Source organism: Panulirus ornatus, chromosome 11, assembly GCF_036320965.1.
Source record: "Panulirus ornatus isolate Po-2019 chromosome 11, ASM3632096v1, whole genome shotgun sequence".
Taxonomy (NCBI): domain Eukaryota; kingdom Metazoa; phylum Arthropoda; class Malacostraca; order Decapoda; family Palinuridae; genus Panulirus; species Panulirus ornatus.
In genome coordinates, this window is record NC_092234.1 from 3,331,851 (window position 1) to 3,352,207 (window position 20,357).

Sequence of the window (20,357 nt, forward strand, 5' to 3'; positions counted from 1 at the left end):
CAGTTCGACCCTCGTGGCCCAACTGGTGGTGGACCAGTCCTTCTCAGGTTCCCGGGGCGACCCACACAGCAGCTGATGTCTCCTGGCTCACGTCCTGGTACATGGGTCACGTCCTGGAACATGGGTTACGTCCTGGGACTTGGCTTATGTCACGGTACATGGCTCAAGTCCAGGGACATGGGTCATATACAAGTACAGAGGTCACGTCCTGGTACGTGGGTCACATTCTGGTACATGGGTCACGTCCTGGAACATGGGCTTATGTTCCGGTACAGAGCTCACGTCCAGGTACATGGGTCATATGCTGGGACAGAGGTCACGTCCTGAGACATGGCTCCTGTCCTGGTTCATGGCTCACATCCTGGAATATGGGTCACGTCCTGGGACATGGGGTCACATACTGGGCCGGGGCTCACGTCGTGTGATAGGGGTCACGTCCTGGGATATGGTCTGCTCTGTCATTATTGATCCCTTGCGACAACGTTTGCTGGGACGGTGCAGACGGCGTGGCAGGTCACGTGACGCAGGATTACCACCATCCTGGAGGCCGTCCAAGGCACCCACCCCACCCTGCTGACGCGCCTGGATGGGCGGGGTGCGCGCCGCCAGCCACACCCATTAAGACGCACTCCGCCTCTCAGCCACCTCCAGGCACCTCCAGGCACGACATGCGACCTTGTCTGACCGCTGAGGACCTTGACCTTGATCTTGGCATCCAGTTAGCTAAACTCATGCCAATATGTTCTACCCTCAACGCGAGTGGTAAACTCAGTCTTGTACTCACCGCATGCATACATTAGAGGAGTCGAATTTGAGCAAAATATAACAAGTTTAGTTTAATTTCCATGTCAAAGATGATGCTTAATCTTGTAGCACGATTCTTTAACCCCTCAAGCACGGCGGCTAAACCCGTACATACGCCGACTTAGCTCTTGGGTACGATGACTTAAGTCTGAACTTAATGGTTGTATCAATAAGAATAAAAGGATTAAGTCCTCTTTCCCTCGGGGGGTTAAGTTGTCATACTGTTAAGGGTTATGACCGACGAGAAACCAACCTTGTATGTACTACATAATATGGGCCACATCCATAGTGAGTGTGTATGTGGTGCGAGGATTACCCCTCAAGATCTGAGGAAGGTGCTGAGAGATGATGCTAGACGTTGGCTGCCCCAGTGGCTCTGGTAGTTGATAGGCCTAAAACCCCAACAACCAATCAACCACCCTTGTGTTAACGATGAGAATCAAGTGTTTGATTTCGTTCAACAAGAATTGAAATAGTATTCATTAGACCAACGTGTTGATTAGTGTACACAGAACAGTTACACGGGGTCGTGATAGAGGGAGGCAAGAAATACAGTCCGGCGTCCCATGTTTAAGGTTGTCCAAGGAACGAATAGGAATGGCCATAGGCCTCATAGTTTAGATTTTAAGTAGCAATTCCCACCATTGTTGGAAGGGTAGGACTTGTATCGTTAATGTCGGAGGAAATATGAGTAGGGCCTAAGGCAAATAGATGCCAGACTCTCTCAACGGTAAATTGTGAACAAGACATCGGATAGTTTGTCCTAAAATAAAAGAGGAACAGTAGATAAGAAACATATATTGTTTCAAAATATATCAGTACTATCTTGGAACCTCTACGTGGTTAAGGACTCCTTTCAATGTCTTCGAACTCCTCTTAACGACATGTAACTCCAGTCAGTGTCTTTGAACTGCAACTGTTTCTTTATAGACTGTCCGTCTCAAGGGCGTAACGCACAACCGAAAATCCTCTTTACTGCAGGGTGGAGAGCTATTTAAGTGGTCTCCTGCTGTAGTGGAGGGGCCAGACTTAACTAGTCAAACCACTCTAATGATTTACTTCATTTGTCAACCGCTCTAGATAAGGGGACATTGTCACTGAAGTGGTCCCCTGTTTAAAGCTAAGTGGACGGACAGACAGTCACTTAAGTGATTACAGCTCTACTGGAAGGGTCAGAGAGTCACTGAAATGGTCATTTGACTTATGAAAAGTAGAAAGTTATTTATATATTCAGTACTAACGTAATAATGAGTAGCTACGGTATGATGCGTTCTAAATGGTCAGGGTCAGTTGGGTTGAGTAAACTACAACGGTTAATTTGGTAAATCAAGATAGATAAAGGAAAGTTTGGAATATGTTAGGCTAAGTTAGTTAAAGAAAATTAGCTTATTCAAGCGTTGAAATGAATTGACTTTGTTAGAAAGGTGAGTTAATGGCTATATTATGGTAGGCACCCATAACACGAACAGCTCCGAGGGGAGGATGAACAACTGGTTAGGCACAGTAAGGTTTGTTTGATTCCATATCACTGATTTATTCAGTTGACTTGTGTGCCACTAACCTAGACAGCAGACCAAATTCTCCTTTGTACGAAGGTAAGAGTATACGGAAACTATATTGACACGATAATCATTTTTCGTATGACTGTAATCAAATATTCTTAATTCTATAGCAAAATTGAAATATCTTTGATTATAAGGAAATTGAAAAAATGACGAGGTACCAATATAATTATCGCTTCAATTTAGTGTACACTACAGATATTGTAATGATCAGTTCAGGGGAAAAACAATAAGTGGCACCTGAAGGGACGTTTCGCCGGCAGCAGGTGGCGGACGCAACCACAACGTTGTCGGACGCCAAGGGAGCTGGAAGCAACTGCTCTGGTCTTCTAACTTAACTGTTTCATGTGATTTGCGCACCTGATTTACACTTTTGATCATATGTGAACATTCCTGAAAATGGAGTCTTAGTGTGGTGTACTTAAAAGAGAAGTGTAATTGCAGTTCATTCCTTGTCAATAACTGATGGTGTGACCACGCAACAACTGGTCACATTCTGTCATTCATCGGAAAACGTAACACCCGCTGTTGGTCGTACTGCCTTCATGTATACCAAATGTGATTTTTTTTCTCTCTGAAGTAGGCACAACCCATGCCGAGACGAACACTGATTGATTTCAACTGGTCTGGTGGGAGGCTCTGTTGCCAGCATAATTCTCGAAAACGCTGACGTGAGTGCCAGTTGTCATGGTCCCCATGAAGCAGGTGAAGGTTATAACGGGCGTGGGCACCATCCTGGTGGTCCTGTGTGCCATATTTTTAGGCATCTTCCCCATTATCTTCAACTCCATCGTCAGTAAGGTGAGGCTGTTGGTGCTGCGCTGTCTTTGCCCTCATGTTTCCAGGTTGACCCACGTGAAGATAAAATGTGCATTTTGTGACCTGGTACTTTAACTGAAGCTTTCATGAAAACTTGTCATGATTTTCCTCATAAGTGAAATTTAACTCGGAAGGAGAATTCTGGAGTTATATAACTAACTTCTTGTTCGCAAAAGGATATTAAGAGTGGAAGAAACAGAACAATCGAATGCATGCAAAAAGAAAAATAAATTATTCAGAGTAGTTGGGTATTCCCATGCTGTGCTTTACGAAAAATATTTCATTTTCTTAACCACTGCTCAATTAATGGCCATTATAATTAAATGAAATTACTCATTAGATTTTTTCTAGACTAAATTTTTCCTTATTTTTCTCGATTTCACGTTGGGCGTATTATTTTCTAGGAACATTTACTGTTTTGAACAGAAACTCATAATGTAGATATAATATGCATATTATTCTTCCTGTATAAGCTTTAATGATGGTATGTGTAATACCGAAACGTAAAACAATAAAACCCAAGATGTTTATTCATGCCCTGGGGTTTCTTTTTCTATTACGACAGCGTTTTCCAAACAAATCCATTGCATATATATATATATATATATATATATATATATATATATATATATATATATGGAGCGGGGGCTGCGAGTCGTTCCCGTTTTACGTTTTAAAAGAAGAGAAGTGGGCCGCGTGAGGATTTTCCCTATAAGAGTCGGTCATCTGTTCTTGACGCAACCTCGCTAGCGCGGCAAAATGGCATATATATATATATATATATATATATATATATATATATATATATATATATATATATATGCCATTTCCCACGAACAAGAGGTTAGTTATAAAACTGCTTCAGAATTCTCTGAGATAAATTTCACTCATGAGGAAAATTATGACAACCCGCGGCCCACTGTTTTTAGAACATAAATCAAGGGGAAGACTTGCAGCCCCTGCTCCATATATATATATATATATATATATATATATATATATATATATAAAATGCGCGCGCGCGTTTGTGTGTGTGTGTGTGTGTGAGGGGGGGGGGGAAGAGAAAGGAAAGCTTTAATATTCGTTCTCTCCACACGGTAATTCGTTGAATGTAATTTAGACATTACCAGGAGGGTGTGTCATGACATGCATTGCCTGAGCTGGGAAGGGATGTGTCGGGGCACCATGTGTATTTTGTGAAGGACTTTGTGGTCATCATTTTCATTTTTTCATGTTCAGTTGCAGGTATGGGAGAGTACTACAGGCAAGGTAAAGGTAAAGGCAACGTTTCGTTGTAATCAGCTTCATTTTTTATCAGTAATGTTTTCTATTGCAACATGTGAAACTTAGTGTCGGGCGTCTAAAGCGGCCCGATTTTATTTTTCCGTCGGTTTCTGAAGCTTTAATAATTTTTCATATTTATCGTCCACTTGTGTAAGATAATTCTGCTAGTTACCAGGACACAGGTTTAACAAGTACTGGGTTAGGAACTAAGGGTAAAGGTAAATAAAGCAACGTGGCTATGTCTTTAGTTTAAGTAAGGCAACCCCGTAGTAAGAAAAAAAGTAGTAATTAAGAACGTCGACTTCATTTCTGTAGAAATTAAAGGTAAACTACCGTAGAATATAACAGGACTAGTTCAAAATGGGGAGGAACCCTTTCCAGTAGCTCCGGGCGTGGTGGACTCTGCCTGAATTTTGCATGATAGTGCCGTAATCCAGTGAGTTAGGAAACCTCACGACGAGAATGTATTAGATTTAGTTGTAACTACAAATGGTCATAAGAAAAAGAATCCAACGACCAACATGATAGAGCAGGTTACGTAAATTTGCGCAAAGAAAGTAAGAGTTAAACGACAAAGTAAACGTCATTATGAAGCGTGTATTGCTGGAAATATAACCAAGGTGTTTGCAGTTTTGTTAGAAGCAAGATAGACATTACCCAGTCAACATGTTCAATAACTACGAAAACGGTGACTTGGTTTAAGACACCAAAGCCATGCCAAAAATGCAGAACGACATTATTGTATCTGTATTTACGATCGAAGACACAACGCTGGCCCCGGAACCAGTTTCATTGAGAAAGGAGAACATGTTTCAGCAAATTGACTTAATAGCCAAAGACATACGTTCAGAAAAAAAGAAATAAAAAAGATAAAACGGCTAACTCTGATAAGTTTTATCCAAGAACAGTGACAAAGGCTAAAACTGTTATGGTTGAACCCTTGACTGTCTTCTCAGCAAGTCACTTTGTACGGGAAAAGTTCCACAGTAACGGAAGTTTGTAACATATTAAAAAGGATAAATAACTCGCCGCCAGGAAGTTAGCGTCCTGTTCGCTTAACGTATGTGATAGGAAAAATTATGGAAACCATCTTTCGAGATAGAATTTTGAAACATTTGGAGGAACACAAGTTAATAAACGATTCTCAGGATGGTTATCGACGAAATTGCTCATGTCTAACAAACCTGCTTGATTTCTTTAATGATATGATCAACATGTATGACGAGAGTAAAGTAGATGATGTCATTAATCTAGATTTTTAAAAAGATTTCGATCAGGTTCCACATTAAATATAGCAATGATGGGGTTTGTACTTCTGAGGTGAGGAAATTGGTTGAATGGCCGTAAACAGAGTTGTGACCCCAGGGGATATTTTACATGGATAATATAAAGTTTATATGACATAGAATATATACGACTCTTAATGCTTATTTTATCATTTAAGAATAAACAGCCTCTCTGGATGGGCACGACGTTATACAGCATAATTTAACTTAGCCTTTATAAAGCACAGCAGAACTCTTAGTCCTGACGGCACAACCTTTGATCTCACGGAACGGGCCAGATCTTCATACTCAAAGGTCGTACGGTCATGCTTAACCGGTTAATAAATGGTAAGGTGTAGATCAAGTGGTGTGGCTGAGGGTCATCAGGTGGTAGCAGTGGCGTGTGGCAAGCCGCCGGATGGCTTGGTGCACTGCGACTGTTAACCGAACCTACGCGACGGTTGCCTAGAAGTCGCTCGTGACGGGCATCTGTTAAATTCACTTTTTTTCTTTTTTTTTATCTCCTGTGGGATATACACAAGTTCCCGTAAGGGATTTTTACTGCAGCGGCCATTCTTAATATCTATCTATCTATATATAATGTATATATTATTTTTTACTATACTTTGTCGAGGTCTCCCGCGTTAGCGAGGTAGCGCATGGAAACACAGGAAAGAATAGCCCAACCCACCCACATACACATGTATATACATACACGACCACACACGCACATATACATACCTATACAATTCAACGTATACATACATACACATACAGACATATACATATATACACATGTACATATTCATACTTGCTGCCTTCATCCATTCTCGTCGCCATCCCGCCACATATGAAATGGCACCTCCCTCCCCCCGCGCAGTGGGCGCAAGGTAGCGCTAGGAAAAGACAACAAAGGCCACATTCGTTCACACTCATTCTCTAGCTGTCATGTGTAATGCTCCGAAACCACAGCTCCCTTTTCACATCCAGGCCCCACAAAACTTTCCATGGTTTACCCCAGACGCTCCACATGCCCAGGTTCAATCCATTGACAGCACGTCGACCCCAGTATACCACGCGTTCCAATTCACTCTACTCCTTGCACGCCTTTCACCCTCATGTATGTTCAGGCCCCGATCGCTCAAAATCTTTTTCATTCCATCCTTCCACCTCCAATTTGGTCTCCCACTTCTCCTTGTACCCTCCACCTCGGACACATATATCCCCTTTGTCAATCTTTCCTCACTCATTCTCTCCATGTGACCAAACCATTTCAATACACCATCTTCTGCTCTCTCAACCACACTCTTTATTACCACACATCTCTCTTACCCTTTCATTACTTACTGGAGGACCCCATGAGCAGAGCCAGTTGAAGCTGTCAGCGAGCATAACGCAAGCCACAATCTGTGAAGATCATGTATTATGAATTAGTGATTTGTTCACATGTCAGAATTTTCCTCAGGTGGTCCCTTGAAATATTAAGAATAGATAGCAAATGACAGGAAGCACATGTAACATTTGTCCAGTGAGGGTGAGGGTTAAGAAATTATTATATTTTCTCTTCTTTGGGATTTCTTCCTCTATCAGAAAATTTGACTCATATTTTACTACTCTACAGCCACGCACCCCTTCCTCCCTGGCCATCACCTGTGGCAGTGCTGGCTGTGTGCACTGGAAAGTATGTTGCCTCGAAGATCCTCATATTCTGGTGAAGCCATCGTGGCTGGGAGGACAGATGTGCAGAAGGAGGGAGCCATTGCAGGAATGGATGGAACAAGGGAGCTTGTCATGGGTTACAGTTACTATGTTTTACCCATCAGTTGTGGGATGGGAGGAGAGTCCGGGGGTAAAGGGGACCATTCCATACTTAAAGAGGTCGTCACAGGATATGGAACTCTCCACCCCTCCCCACGCCCTAAAAGGGAAGTCAGGTGTGTGGAGATCCCACCCATAAGGGAGGGGTCAGTGGGTGTAGTTCCCCTGCCTCACGGAGTTCAGCAGTAAGGGGAGGATCTGCTGGCCTGGAGTAAGAGTTTTTAAAGTTGAGCAAGTGAGGCTTTCTCCCTCCAGACGGTGGTGTGGGCGAGTTACACCCACACAGCAGGGTTAGGTTAGTGAACACTTCAGGTAAAGATGATGTAATACTCGTCACCATAGCTGCATATGCTGCATGTGTCACCCCAGGACCTGACTGTGGCACCGTTCACTCGTGGTGACTACAGCTTCAGCTGCTGCACGCGAACATTTTTTTCCTGTTGTCACTTCGTGATCTTTAATCGCCTCCTGCTTTGTCTTCACAACTTTCTCTTCCTTCTTCTGTAACCTGTTCCTGCTGCTATTCTGTACAAGAATCATTTTCTGTACTATTTTTGTTTTCCTTCCCAGTATTACCTTCACATCACTGGTCTGCACAGGGGTACTGGGTTAGGTATCGCGCTCATTCAGGTCCTTGAAAGCTCATTACACTTGCAGGAGACGAGGCCGTCCGTACCTTTGAGTATATATGATCAGATTAATGGCTTAAGTCTGTTCTACATATGTTAAAGGATCCCGCGTAGCCTCGTTCTTCTGAACTACTACTTTACCTGGCGTCGTGTGGTGAGGGACCGGCTACACCCTCGCTAATACTCGCTGCAGCTATACACTCGTTGTACACTCACCGAGGAAAGTGTCTTCTTGTCGTCGCGGTAGTGTAATCTGGTCATTGTAAACCTGGGACTTGCAGAGGTTGGTATACTGGTGAGGTGGCTTCCTCTGATGATCTTATAGATACAGTTATGTCTGGTGAGACATGCGTCCAGGCTTCACTTTCACATTCTCACTTTTCCTACAGCCGGATAAGGATTCTGTACGTGAGCACGACGGAGCCATCACACCGTCGTGCTCAAGGGTACAATCATCCTGCTCGAGGGGGTTCAGTATCTTATCACGGTAAGAAGTTTAAGCCATCCACGAGAAGCTGTGTCGGGTCTCGCCATGACTGCCGGTCTTTACTCACACGACGAACTGTTCCACTACCATCACATATATGACAATGCCTCGATGTTCTTAATACACATTCAGAAAAAATGGAAGGAGTATTTTCTGGCGGACTGGCCAATTACACAACATTCCAATAGATGTTCATGAAGTTTTGTTGGTAATTAATAAAGAATTACCCATAGGATTCCACAAACTTTAATTTCCTGTTGGTTAACGATTTCCCTGCTGAGCAAGCGAGGGAGAGAGAGAGAGAGAGAGAGCGGTCACTATTGTAAATTTCACACTGAAGCTATTGTTTATCTTTTGTTACAGACGATACACAGTGTTGGTTGCAAAGTTGGTTTACCTGAGATTTGCCACTTTAAATTCATCTGTGCAAGGTTTAGATATATTCAGATACTTTCACCTGCCAGACATGTCAACCTGTATAGTTGGCGTCGTTTAACTGAAATTTCACAACTAAAAAGTTTTGATATTCATTTGCCTCGGCATTAAACGTAAGGTGTGTAGCGGATGTTCTGGATGGGTTACTGGAGTGGTATGACTGAGAGACGAGCACGCAGACATGGTTTACATCAGCACAAGGTGACCTGAGAAATGTGAAGGTGGAGATCTTACTTTAGGTATGATGGCCTGCTGGCCTATTCACTTGGCCTTCAGGGGCCAGGTTAGAGGCCAGGCCATCATATCCAAGGATCGTACCGTCGTGTTCAAGAATCGTACCGTCATGCTCAAGGGTCGTACCGTCATGCTCAATGGTCGTACCGTCGTGCTCGAGGGTCGTACCGTCATGCTCAATGGTCGCACCGTCGTGCTCAAGGGTCGTACCGTCGTGCTCAAGGGTCGTACCGTCATGCTCAAGGGTCGTACCGTCGTGCTTAAGGGTCGCACCGTCGTGCTCAAGGGTTTTAACGTTGTGCTCGAGACATGCATTCATAAAGGAGTTAAAGGAAGAATGGCGGTATATTGTAATTCCAAGACAGTGCGAGTGGTGGTTGATATTGCGGTCTTGACGTGCGGCTACAGCTGCCGGGGGCGTGTGTTATCTTGCTTCACGACGAGAGCTGATAACCATGTTTGTGTGTACGATAACTGATGGCAAGTGGGGGGGGGGGGGTACTCCTGCAGAGTACTCTAACTACTGTAATTACGTCGTAATAATCTCCTGTTAAGGTGAAGGAGTTTTAAGGTTATGATTCTTGTGGTCTTTCCGCTCGTAGATTCTGGAAGGGAGGTGGAGTTATTCTTGTGGTCCAGTCCAGAGAAGTTTATATCGCCTGTGAGTCCCGTCTCAAGGTAAAGGAACAAGATATTTACGAGATCTATGACTTGAATTCGTTATCATTGTGTGGAGACAAGAATACGTGTTGTGAGGGAGTCTGGATGCTGTCACCAGTAAGGAAGTGTGTGGTAAGCATGTTAACGCGACACCTGTAAATGCTGGAGTGTATCTTGACCTTGAGTGGGTGTGGCAGTAACCTCCAGTCATGCTGCAGCAGCACATATTGTATAGTTGTACCTGGCATGACGACACGATATTTCAGCGCGATTGGACGGCCATTGGTCATGACGTAACGAGAGTTGGATATGAAGACCTAATTTGACTTGACATTTGAGAGTCGGATTATCATAACCAAGTAAGGTCATTATACCCAAGGTTCGTATTGTCGTGTTATGGGTAAATAATACGTTGCAAGGGACAGCTTCTAGGGCCAGCAATTGAGTTACTATTCTGTCAGGTTGGTGACCAAAATATTATTGTAGCATATCTCGATGTAGCATATCTCGATGAACGTGTCTGATCATTTTTAAATCCCAGTCATATCCTCTCATAAATATATGCATAAGTATTTCTAATATATTAGAATTCATTAGATGTTTCGATGAACGAATGATGTAGGCCACTAATGAACTTTTGTTGACGCGACAGATGATTTTAATTAGTCTGTTCAGAATGACGGGGTGACGTAGTACATCTGGCCTCATCGCTATGATACACACACATACACACACACACACACACACATATATATCCTTGACAGAGAGGATATGTATCTGAGGTGGAGGGAACAAGAATTGGGAGACCAAATTGGAGGTGGAGGGATGGAGTGAAAAAGCTTTTGAGCGATCGGGGCCAGAACATGCAGCAGGATGAATGGCGTGTAAGGTATAGAGTGAACTGGAACGATGTGGTATACCGGGGTCGACGTGCTGTCAGTGAAGTGAACCAGGGCATGTGAAACGTCTGGCGTAAACCATTGAAAGGTCTGTGGGGCCTGGATGTTGATAGGGAACTGTGGTTATGAGGCATTACACATGACAGCTGAAGACTGAGTGTAAACGAATGTGGCCTCTTTTTTGTCCGTTTTCCTGGCGCTACCTCGCTGAAGCTGGGAGCAGCGATGCTGTTTTGTGTGGTGCGAAGTGGCGCCAGGAATGGTTGAAGGCAAGCAAGTATATGTGTATATATGTCTGCGTATGTATATGTACGTGTATGGGCGCACACACACACACACACACACACACACATATATATATATATATATATATATATATATATATATATATATATATATTTTTTTTTTTTTTTTTATTATTATTATTATACTTTGTCGCTGTCTCCCGCGTTTGCGAGGTAGCGCATGGAAACAGACGAAAGAAATGGCCCAACCCCCCCCCCCATACACATGTATATACATACGTCCACACACGCAAATATACATACCTACACAGCTTTCCATGGTTTACCCCAGACGCTTCACATGCCCTGCTTCAATCCACTGACAGCACTTCAACCCCGGTATACCACATCGCTCCAATTCACTCTATTCCTTGCCCTCCTTTCACCCTCCTGCATGCTCAGGCCCCGATCACACAAAATCTTTTTCACTCCATCTTTCCACCTCCAATTTGGTCTCCCTCTTCTCCTTGTTCCCTCCACCTCCGACACATATATCCTCTTGGTCAATCTTTCCTCACTCATCCTCTCCATGTGCCCAAACCACTTCAAAACACCTTCTTCTGCTCTCTCAACCACGCTCTTTTTATTTCCACACATCTCTCTTACCCTTACGTTACTCACTCGATCAAACCACCTCACACCACACATTGTCCTCAAACATCTCATTTCCAGCACATCCATCCTCCTGCGCACAACTCTATCCATAGCCCACGCCTCGCAACCATACAACATTGTTGGAACCACTATTCCTTCAAACATACCCATTTTTGCTTTCCGAGATAATGTTCTCGACTTCCACACATTCTTCAAGGCCCTCAGGATTTTCGCCCCCTCCCCCACCCTATGATCCACTTCCGCTTCCATGGTTCCATCCGCTGCCAGATCCACTCCCAGATATCTAAAACACTTCACTTCCTCCAGTTTTTCTCCATTCAAACTCACCTCCCAATTGACTTGACCCTCAACCCTACTGTACCTAATAACCTTGCTCTTATTCACATTTACTCTTAACTTTCTTCTTCCACACACTTTTCCAAACTCAGTCACCAGCTTCTGCAGTTTCTCACATGAATCAGCCACCAGCGCTGTATCATCAGCGAACAACAACTGACTCACTTCCCAAGCTCTCTCATCCCCAACAGACTTCATACTTGCCCCTCTTTCCAAAACTCTTGCATTTACCTCCCTAACAACCCCATCCATAAACAAATTAAACAACCATGGAGACATCACACACCCCTGCCGCAAACCTACATTCACTGAGAACCAATCACTTTCCTCTCTTCCTACACGTACACATGCCTTACATCCTCGATAAAAACTTTTCACTGCTTCTAACAACTTTCCTCCCACACCATATATTCTTAATACCTTCCACAGAGCATCTCTATCAACTCTATCATATGCCTTCTCCAGATCCATAAATGCTACATACAAATCCATTTGCTTTTCTAAGTATTTCTCACATACATTCTTCAAAGCAAACACCTGATCCACACATCCTCTACCACTTCTGAAACCACACTGCTCTTCCCCAATCTGATGCTCTGTACATGCCTTCACCCTCTCAATCAATACCCTCCCATATAATTTACCAGGAATACTCAACAAATATATATATATATATATATATATATATATATATATATATATATATATATATATATATATATATGAGTGGATGGGCCGTTCTTCGTCTGTTTCTTAGCGCGACCTCCCTTTATTGTTGATAAAATTTGTAAACAATTCCCCTTGTGGTCCACATACTAAGATTATGATACGCTCGTTGTGCGTTTTGGACGCACCCGAACTCCATTTGGGTAGTCCTCGCTACGTCTCCTCGTTGTATATCAACTAACATTTTTTTCTTGTATCTCCCATGATGTGATTATTACACGAAAGTGCACTTGGGAACTTAGCGCGTTTCATTTCCCCATGGACTCATAGGAATATATATATATATATATATATATATATATATATATATATATATATATATATATATATATATATATATATTATATTCTCTACTCCGACAAATGTTTCAGAGTTATTACATAGCTTCTTGGATGGGAATTACCATCTTAGGTCAAATTATTTAGAGTGGGACGAGTGACGTGATGGTCTGAATATTTATCACATCTTAATGTCAAACGCTTGTGGGTCGCAAAAAATCCTATCGTCCATATTTCCAGGCGAAGTTTGAAATTCAGTCGTTCCTTCGTACTTTCTCGGGCTTGTCTGTGGACAGTTCTGCACTGCAGTGGAAGACTACAGGAAAGGTAATTTAAGTGGGGAGCTGAAGCCCTATTCGTGTCATATTTGCTGAATAATACATTGGACAAAGTTACGCTTGCGTGGTGAGGTAGTCTTCCAACAGAATGGTAAATATATGGCTTATGGTGTCCATGGTTTAGGAGACAAAGGAACATGGTCTGAGTCAGTATTGTGATCTTCGTATAATCATTTGTTTCCAACGGGTAACACAACTGAACACAAATGTCGCCTACAAGGATACTGAAGCAGAGACTTTGGGTTTATGGCAACAGAAGGTAGGTAGCCTCTGCTGTGGTTAGGTTGGACCAAGATGCTCGGCAACGTGACTAACTTGCCTCCAACCCTAGTATATGGAAGTAAAATGCCACTCCTATGGAAAGAGAGTTTTTGGTAAACTAGGATTTGTAAGGCCAATTCAGAAAGAATTCATTCCACATGTCTTTACCGACAAAACTAAATAAAGGTGGTTGATATAAGTACGAGCAGGTACGTAAAGTCTTCGTGTACGTATAGGGTGGGAGACTCGCCGTCTGCCGTCCGGGGCTCGTGTAATGTGACCACACGTTGAAGAACGCCGTCGTATTCGACAAAATTGTCCACGTCGAACATTGTTTTAAACTTAGATTCTTCCTTGTACTCTCAGTGCTCATTTCGACTGGTTATTCAAATGTGAAAGCACATTTATGCGTGGCTCATTTTATATGCATTCTCACATTCATAGCAACTTTTAAGCTATTTTTGAGGATGAAGCTTTACTACTTTTAAAGTGCGAGTTGGCAACAATACCTGTGCCCTTCCAAAGTGGCCTGAGGCAATGTCTACATGTTCCTGTTAACTCGAGGTGAAATATCTTGCACAGAATTAATTTTAGGTCATTTCTTCATGCTGCGTGTGCATCTTGACTCGTGCGTAAGTAAAGCATATTTGTAGATACACCGCGAAGGACAGATCTTGGTCCAGACTATTCAGAATTTTTTCCTGCAGTTGAAGGAACTCTTGAATTTGGCTGAGAGCGACGCGCAGTGCATCATGAATTAGAGGACCGGGATTTTGAACTTGTGGAGAATCAGAATTCAAATGGACTGAGGTTAATGCTAGGAACGAGTGGATTTGTTAGGTGGCCTTGACTGCCAGCGCCCGTGCGCCTTTTTTGCGTTATGTAAATATGCAATGTTTACAGATTACGTTAACTCTACAGTTATTTTGGAGAAGTCTCTAAGGTCGTTATAACGTAAGCGTTGAACTTGAGATTATATTTGTAAATCTGCTGCTCGTTTCGCACACTGCATACCACTAGCAACAGCTGATGTGGCTGCACCGGAAAACCACACAGCAGACTTCCTTATGGGCCCTCTGAGCGTTATTATTAACTCGCTGGACCAAGATGATATTCTAGAATGTCGTCACAGGAATTGACTCTCTTTTTTTATTTCACTTGTGTTGTACGATGTAACTATTTATTTTTTGTGTAAATGGTAATGAACATAGTAAGACATATAGCACCGGATGAAGACTTAATAAGAGTATACAATATTTTTGCACGTCTCTATGTAAGGAAAAAATGTTTGTCTCAAAATTTAAAATAAAAAACTATTACTAGTGAGGTTGACCGCTTTCATGTGACCTACACCTACCGCGCTTGAGCAAAACTGTATTAAATACACATTTGTGTGCGAGGACCAGCATCAAGCTTCTGCGTAAGGCTGATAATACATAACAGTACATTTCAGTGTGTGTGTGTGGCTTTGCTTATGACGGTCATATGTAAATACCTAATAATACGGTTCGGCGAGGGAGTTTTACACTCTTGAAAACAAATATGAATCAACTTTTTAACCAAGTACACTTTCCATATTCAGATTTCATCATTCGGTTCATTCCATTCATCCAGCACATTTATGTTAATACCGATGCTTTTTAACGTCTTTAATGTTCCTTGCTTAGTTTCATATGGTTCCTGGCTGTTCTATCATTGCAGCTTTCGAAGAACCAACTTTTCACTACTGACGTAATCCACTTTTAGAACCTAAGAGGTTATGATCATGTCACCCTTAATTCTTCTCTCCTCCACGGTGGACAAATTTATGGCCTCGGATCTTTTACCGTAACTGAGCTCTATTGTGGTGACCAAACTTCAGAAGTATATTCCAGTTTTGGCCTGATATTTTCTTTACATGTACTTGAATGCGATTCTTTTTGCCTGCAATTTGTTTCCTTTACAATTCTCCAAGCCGTAAAGGGGGCTCTGGGAATAGGTACAAAGTTGACTTCAAAGTCCCTCTCTCATGCACTTATTTAGTTTTCTAGCCAAATAATAATCCTATCGAAGCTTTCTTTCTTTGTAATCCTCATTTCTTCGCATTTACGCAAGCTGAATTCCATCAGCATTAGACTTAAGAGTTTGTTCAGATCCCCTTGTAAGATGATGCAATCCTCCTCACCCGTTACTACCTTCATGACCGCGGCATTATTCGCAAACGATCATTCTGGCAAGTCAGTTATATTGATTAAGAAGAGTTGCGGTCCCAGGACCGAGCCTGAAGGCACACGCAGCTAGCTACCCTACCCTGTTTGGAGTGGGATCCTCTGACAAGCTCTCTTATTCCCTTCCAATATATATATACATACATATATATATATATATATATATATATATATATATATATATATATATATATATATATATATGTGTGTGTGTGTGTGTGAAGGTGAAATCGCAATTCAATAGTTCAGATGATTTTATTTAATGTATTTTTCTATACATGCATCACTATATATATATATATATATATATATATATATATATATATATATATATATATATCCCTGGGGATAGGGGTGAGATAATACTTTTTACTTATTCCCAGCGTGTCGTAGAAAGCGACTAAAAGGGGTGGGAGCGGGGGGAGCTGGAAATTCTCCCCTCCTGTTCTACTTTTCCAAAAGAAGGAACAAAGATGAGGGCCAAGTGAGGATTTTTTCCTCAGAGGCTCTGCCATCTGTTCTTGACGCTTACTCGCTAACGCGGGAAATGGTGAATGTAATTTTTTTCAGTGGAATGAGTCTCCTTATTCTTGACTGAATATCCAGTTTAAGTACCCGTGTTACTCGTGTGGTACAGTGTCGAATGCTTTCTTTAAGTCCAGTGACACATATTCCACCCAGCCATCTTTTGCGCCCAAAAGTGAGCTGTTTCTCACAAGTGTAAGACGTTTGTTACACATGACCTCCATTCTCGGGATCGGTTTTGTCTTTAGCTCTGCGCGTGACATTTCTTGCCAGTACGTGATAGTCCTTGATTCCAGGTGGTTACGTGGTTACTCTTAGTAGACCGGTGTGGTAACTGTTTCTTTCCCTACATCTCGAAGCTTTGGAACTCTAAAACCTCTCATGTCTTACTCAATAACTATGATCTGGCATTTGTAAAAAGACAGGTTTTTCACTTCCTTTACCTTGTCTCTTCATTTCCCCTTTATTTCACCTCGTTATATATCAATTAAGGCCTGGCCGTGACGTGTGGACTTTCGTCCGTGATTGAAGCCTCCAACATAAAAAAAACAATACAAGTGAGTTTCCCAATCGTGTTGCTTGTCTCTTAGCATCGTATATAAATATATATACCTTGTATTTTCTCTTATATGGACACATACACACACACACACTAGCTTAAGCTATTTGCATACTTATCAACCAGGCCCATGGAAAGGATGGTTGGCTGTGGGTCAACTGCCTCGCCCAAGTTTCCAACCAAGGTGATGAGTCATGGTCAGTAAAACTAACCTGCAAACACGAAAGACCATTTGACATCCCATGTTTGTTTGGTTTTACATGTGACAGTCCATGTTTGCATATGGCTGAACATGACAGTCCATGTTTGCATGTGGCTGAACGTGTGACAGTCCATGTTTGCATGTGGCTGAACATGTGACAGTCCATGTTTGCATGTGGCTGAACGTGTGACTCCATGTTTGCATGTGGCTGAACGTGTGACAGTCCATGTTTGCATGTGGCTGAACATGTGACAGTCCATGTTTGCATGTGGCTGAACGTGTGACAGTCCATGTTTGCATGTGGCTGAACATGTGACAGTCCATGTTTGTCTGAGGCTGTACATGTGACAGTCCATGTCTGCATATGGCTGAACATGTGACAGTCCATGTTTGCATGTGGCTGAACACGTGACAGTCCATGTTTGCGTGTGGTTCATCTTCTGGTAGCCCAAGTTTACGTGTGGCTTTAAGTGTGACGGTCTCTGCATGACGCAGCACGTGACAGTATTAATACGTGTAGTTCCACACATGTGGCTGTCCATTTCCGGGTGTTGCAATTAAAGCTCAGCCCGTAGCAATGTAGATGTGCTTGTGGCTGCACTTTTGACAAGTGTTCGTTCGTTTGGGGTTGTACTTCAGATAGACGCGGCATGCGCGCGCGCGGTCTAGCGACAGGAAGTGCGGCAGAACTACTACACTGGCAACCCAAGTGTAAACAAAAATTCATTCCTTGCATAAGACTTACGCAGTTAAGAGAGTCTTTATTCGTTTGGTTTCAAAAGTATTGCCTTCTTTATACATGTTTTCTGTTTTGCTGATGTTTACGAAAGGTAATTTGCGAGTTTTCGTACAACTTCGTATATGCTCATGCATGTGCGGTGATAAATCGTCATCCGGTGGGTGCGTACTAAAGGAAAAGAGTAGAAGTCAAATTTTATATGAGTTTTTGAGTTTCATTGAGACTTTATAACACGTATTTATCAAGTTGATTCAAGATGCGCAGTTAATGTATTGATCTGCGGGTGACAAGCAACGGATCGGACCATGGCGGCCAGCGTCACAGAAAACGGGTGGGATTCCAGTTAAAGAATCAATAAACAAGGATTTCCTTGTGTTTTTTGTTTGTTGTATGGCTTAATTGTTAGGTAAAGGAATTAGGTTATATAAACTAGGACATATTGACGACAGTGGTTAGTGGGGGGGGGGGGTTACGTTGGGAGTAAGATTCAATTGTTGGAGCGACCGGCTGAAATGAAGACCCGCGTTAAGCACCAACGCCGCTAGTATTTTCGTTACGTTATGACCACCCCGCATGTTTTGGCTTAGACAAAACATAAAGGCAAGCGACAAACGTGAGCGTACGGTACACGAATGAAAGTAAAGCAAGTAGGTTACCGAGGTGGGCTGAGAACTTCGTGTACTCGGGCAGGAAGGTTGTAATGGGAATTAGGAGAAAAAAGAAAACGCCGAGAACTTTGGCGACCCGTTCCTAGGTACGTTCAAGTTTACACTAGTTGGCTGCAGGTTGAGCCGAGATTGTAGATGGAGCTAAGGTGCAGGCAGATCAAGCCGAGATAACGGTAGATGGTGGCACAAACAGAGATGATTACAATGAGCGCCGAAGTAACGGCTGGTCAAGCCCAGGCGGCGGATGCCGAGGTCGAGGCCAGCCATCCACTGTCATGGTAGATGCTCCTGCAATTTGTCTCTCTCTTACTGGCTGCCAGGAAGGTGTTTTAGTGTCGTGGCGGCTCCACTATTTAACGTCTTTCCTAACATAGTTTCTTTATTTTCTAGTGTTCTTCATTCACCTTTTTCATATAGCTTGCTTCATTCGTCCACTTCTCTAGTCTACCCATCTTTAATGATTGTCCTCTAGCAAGGTTGCTGCTCGTGTCCGTAAATAAGAAGTTTAGGAACAGCACAAAAATAGCTTATAGCTTTGGAATGAACGCATATCAGTGAACTTATATCTGTTTGAATTACTTAGAAGGCCGCTGATGAGATATAAGAACCAACGATAGTAAATAAGACTGTAGTGGGGACAGGTATGAGTATTAGAAAATCAGTGGTAATTAATGTAAAAGTAGGTGAAACTTATAAAAATCAAGAGGATCCTTAAAGAAACTCGCATAGTTTTCCCAAGCTACTGAGATTTATCCAAACTCTCAATTTCTTAGTGGGAATACCCCATCGTTAATAGCGTAAGTTGCGTCTAGTCACCTGGCGAGGAATAATCGCTTGAAGTGGCTTCGTTCGATGGGATGAAGTGAACAAAGCGCATCTCAAAATCTGGATGTAAACACTTGGAGCGATCGAATACTGAATGTAAACATGAAACCGTAAAAGTAACGTTTTCAATTTACATTTAAAATGGGTATATCTCGAATACTTGGGAAGTTAGGTGGGGTTTTGGCCCTTCCTTATTAGCTTTTGGTGCTTTTGATGTGTTCAGTAGACCTGAGATGCATACTCACCATAACTGCAATGATAAATAGTGAAATGTTTGTTGAAAATTACCTTATCAGTTTTCTTTACTTAAATGTGAGCCGAACTTTGCCAGGAAACAAATTATCTACTTTGCGATTCCCCTAATGTTAGCTTTTAGCGACAGGTTAAGATGCATTGGCGACTTTCACGCTGTTATATCCGTATTGCAACCCTTCGCTGCGTCCGATCCACATTACTTTGCATTACCTCAGTAAATTTCATCCACCATATATCATAAAAACTTTGGGGTTCGTTTAGGTCTCCTTGTAAGTTGATGTAATCTTCCTTATTCTCTACTTTCTTCATGATCATGACATCATCCGCGAACATATTCAGGTATGGGGAGAGGCCTTCTGATAAGTCGTGTACATAAATCAAGAGCAGAGGTTTCACGTCCTAACCCAATGGCACACCACTAGTGACCCCAGTTCATTTTATAAAGGCATTGTGTATAATAATAATAATAATAATAATAATAATAATAATTGCTTGTTGAATTAACTTCAACAAAATGCTGATGAAATATGCAGAAATACCTGTTTATGAAGATGGGTACTGTAAAAAAAAAAAAAGTGAGGAATTCAGTAAAGTATTTAATCCAGTGGATATGTAGGAAAAGATTAAAGATAAAAATGGGTGA

At 42.3% G+C, this 20,357-nt stretch overlaps 1 protein-coding gene across 3 annotated transcripts in view; it reads left to right on the forward strand.

Moving 5' to 3' along the window:
• Positions 1 to 2,647: 2,647 nt before the first annotated feature.
• Positions 2,648 to 20,357, forward strand: part of LOC139751205 (lysosome membrane protein 2-like) — a 73,756-nt gene continuing 56,046 nt past the window's right edge. For 2 of the 3 annotated variants that reach the window (XM_071666380.1, XM_071666382.1), the window contains exons 1-2: positions 2,648 to 2,713; positions 2,947 to 3,167. In XM_071666380.1, coding sequence (XP_071522481.1) covers positions 3,054 to 3,167 — 114 coding nt within the window. In that variant the 5' untranslated portion in view covers positions 2,648 to 2,713; positions 2,947 to 3,053. Of the gene's footprint in view, positions 3,168 to 20,357 lie in introns of all 3 variants that reach the window. The other variant, XM_071666381.1, reaches the window with a different exon arrangement.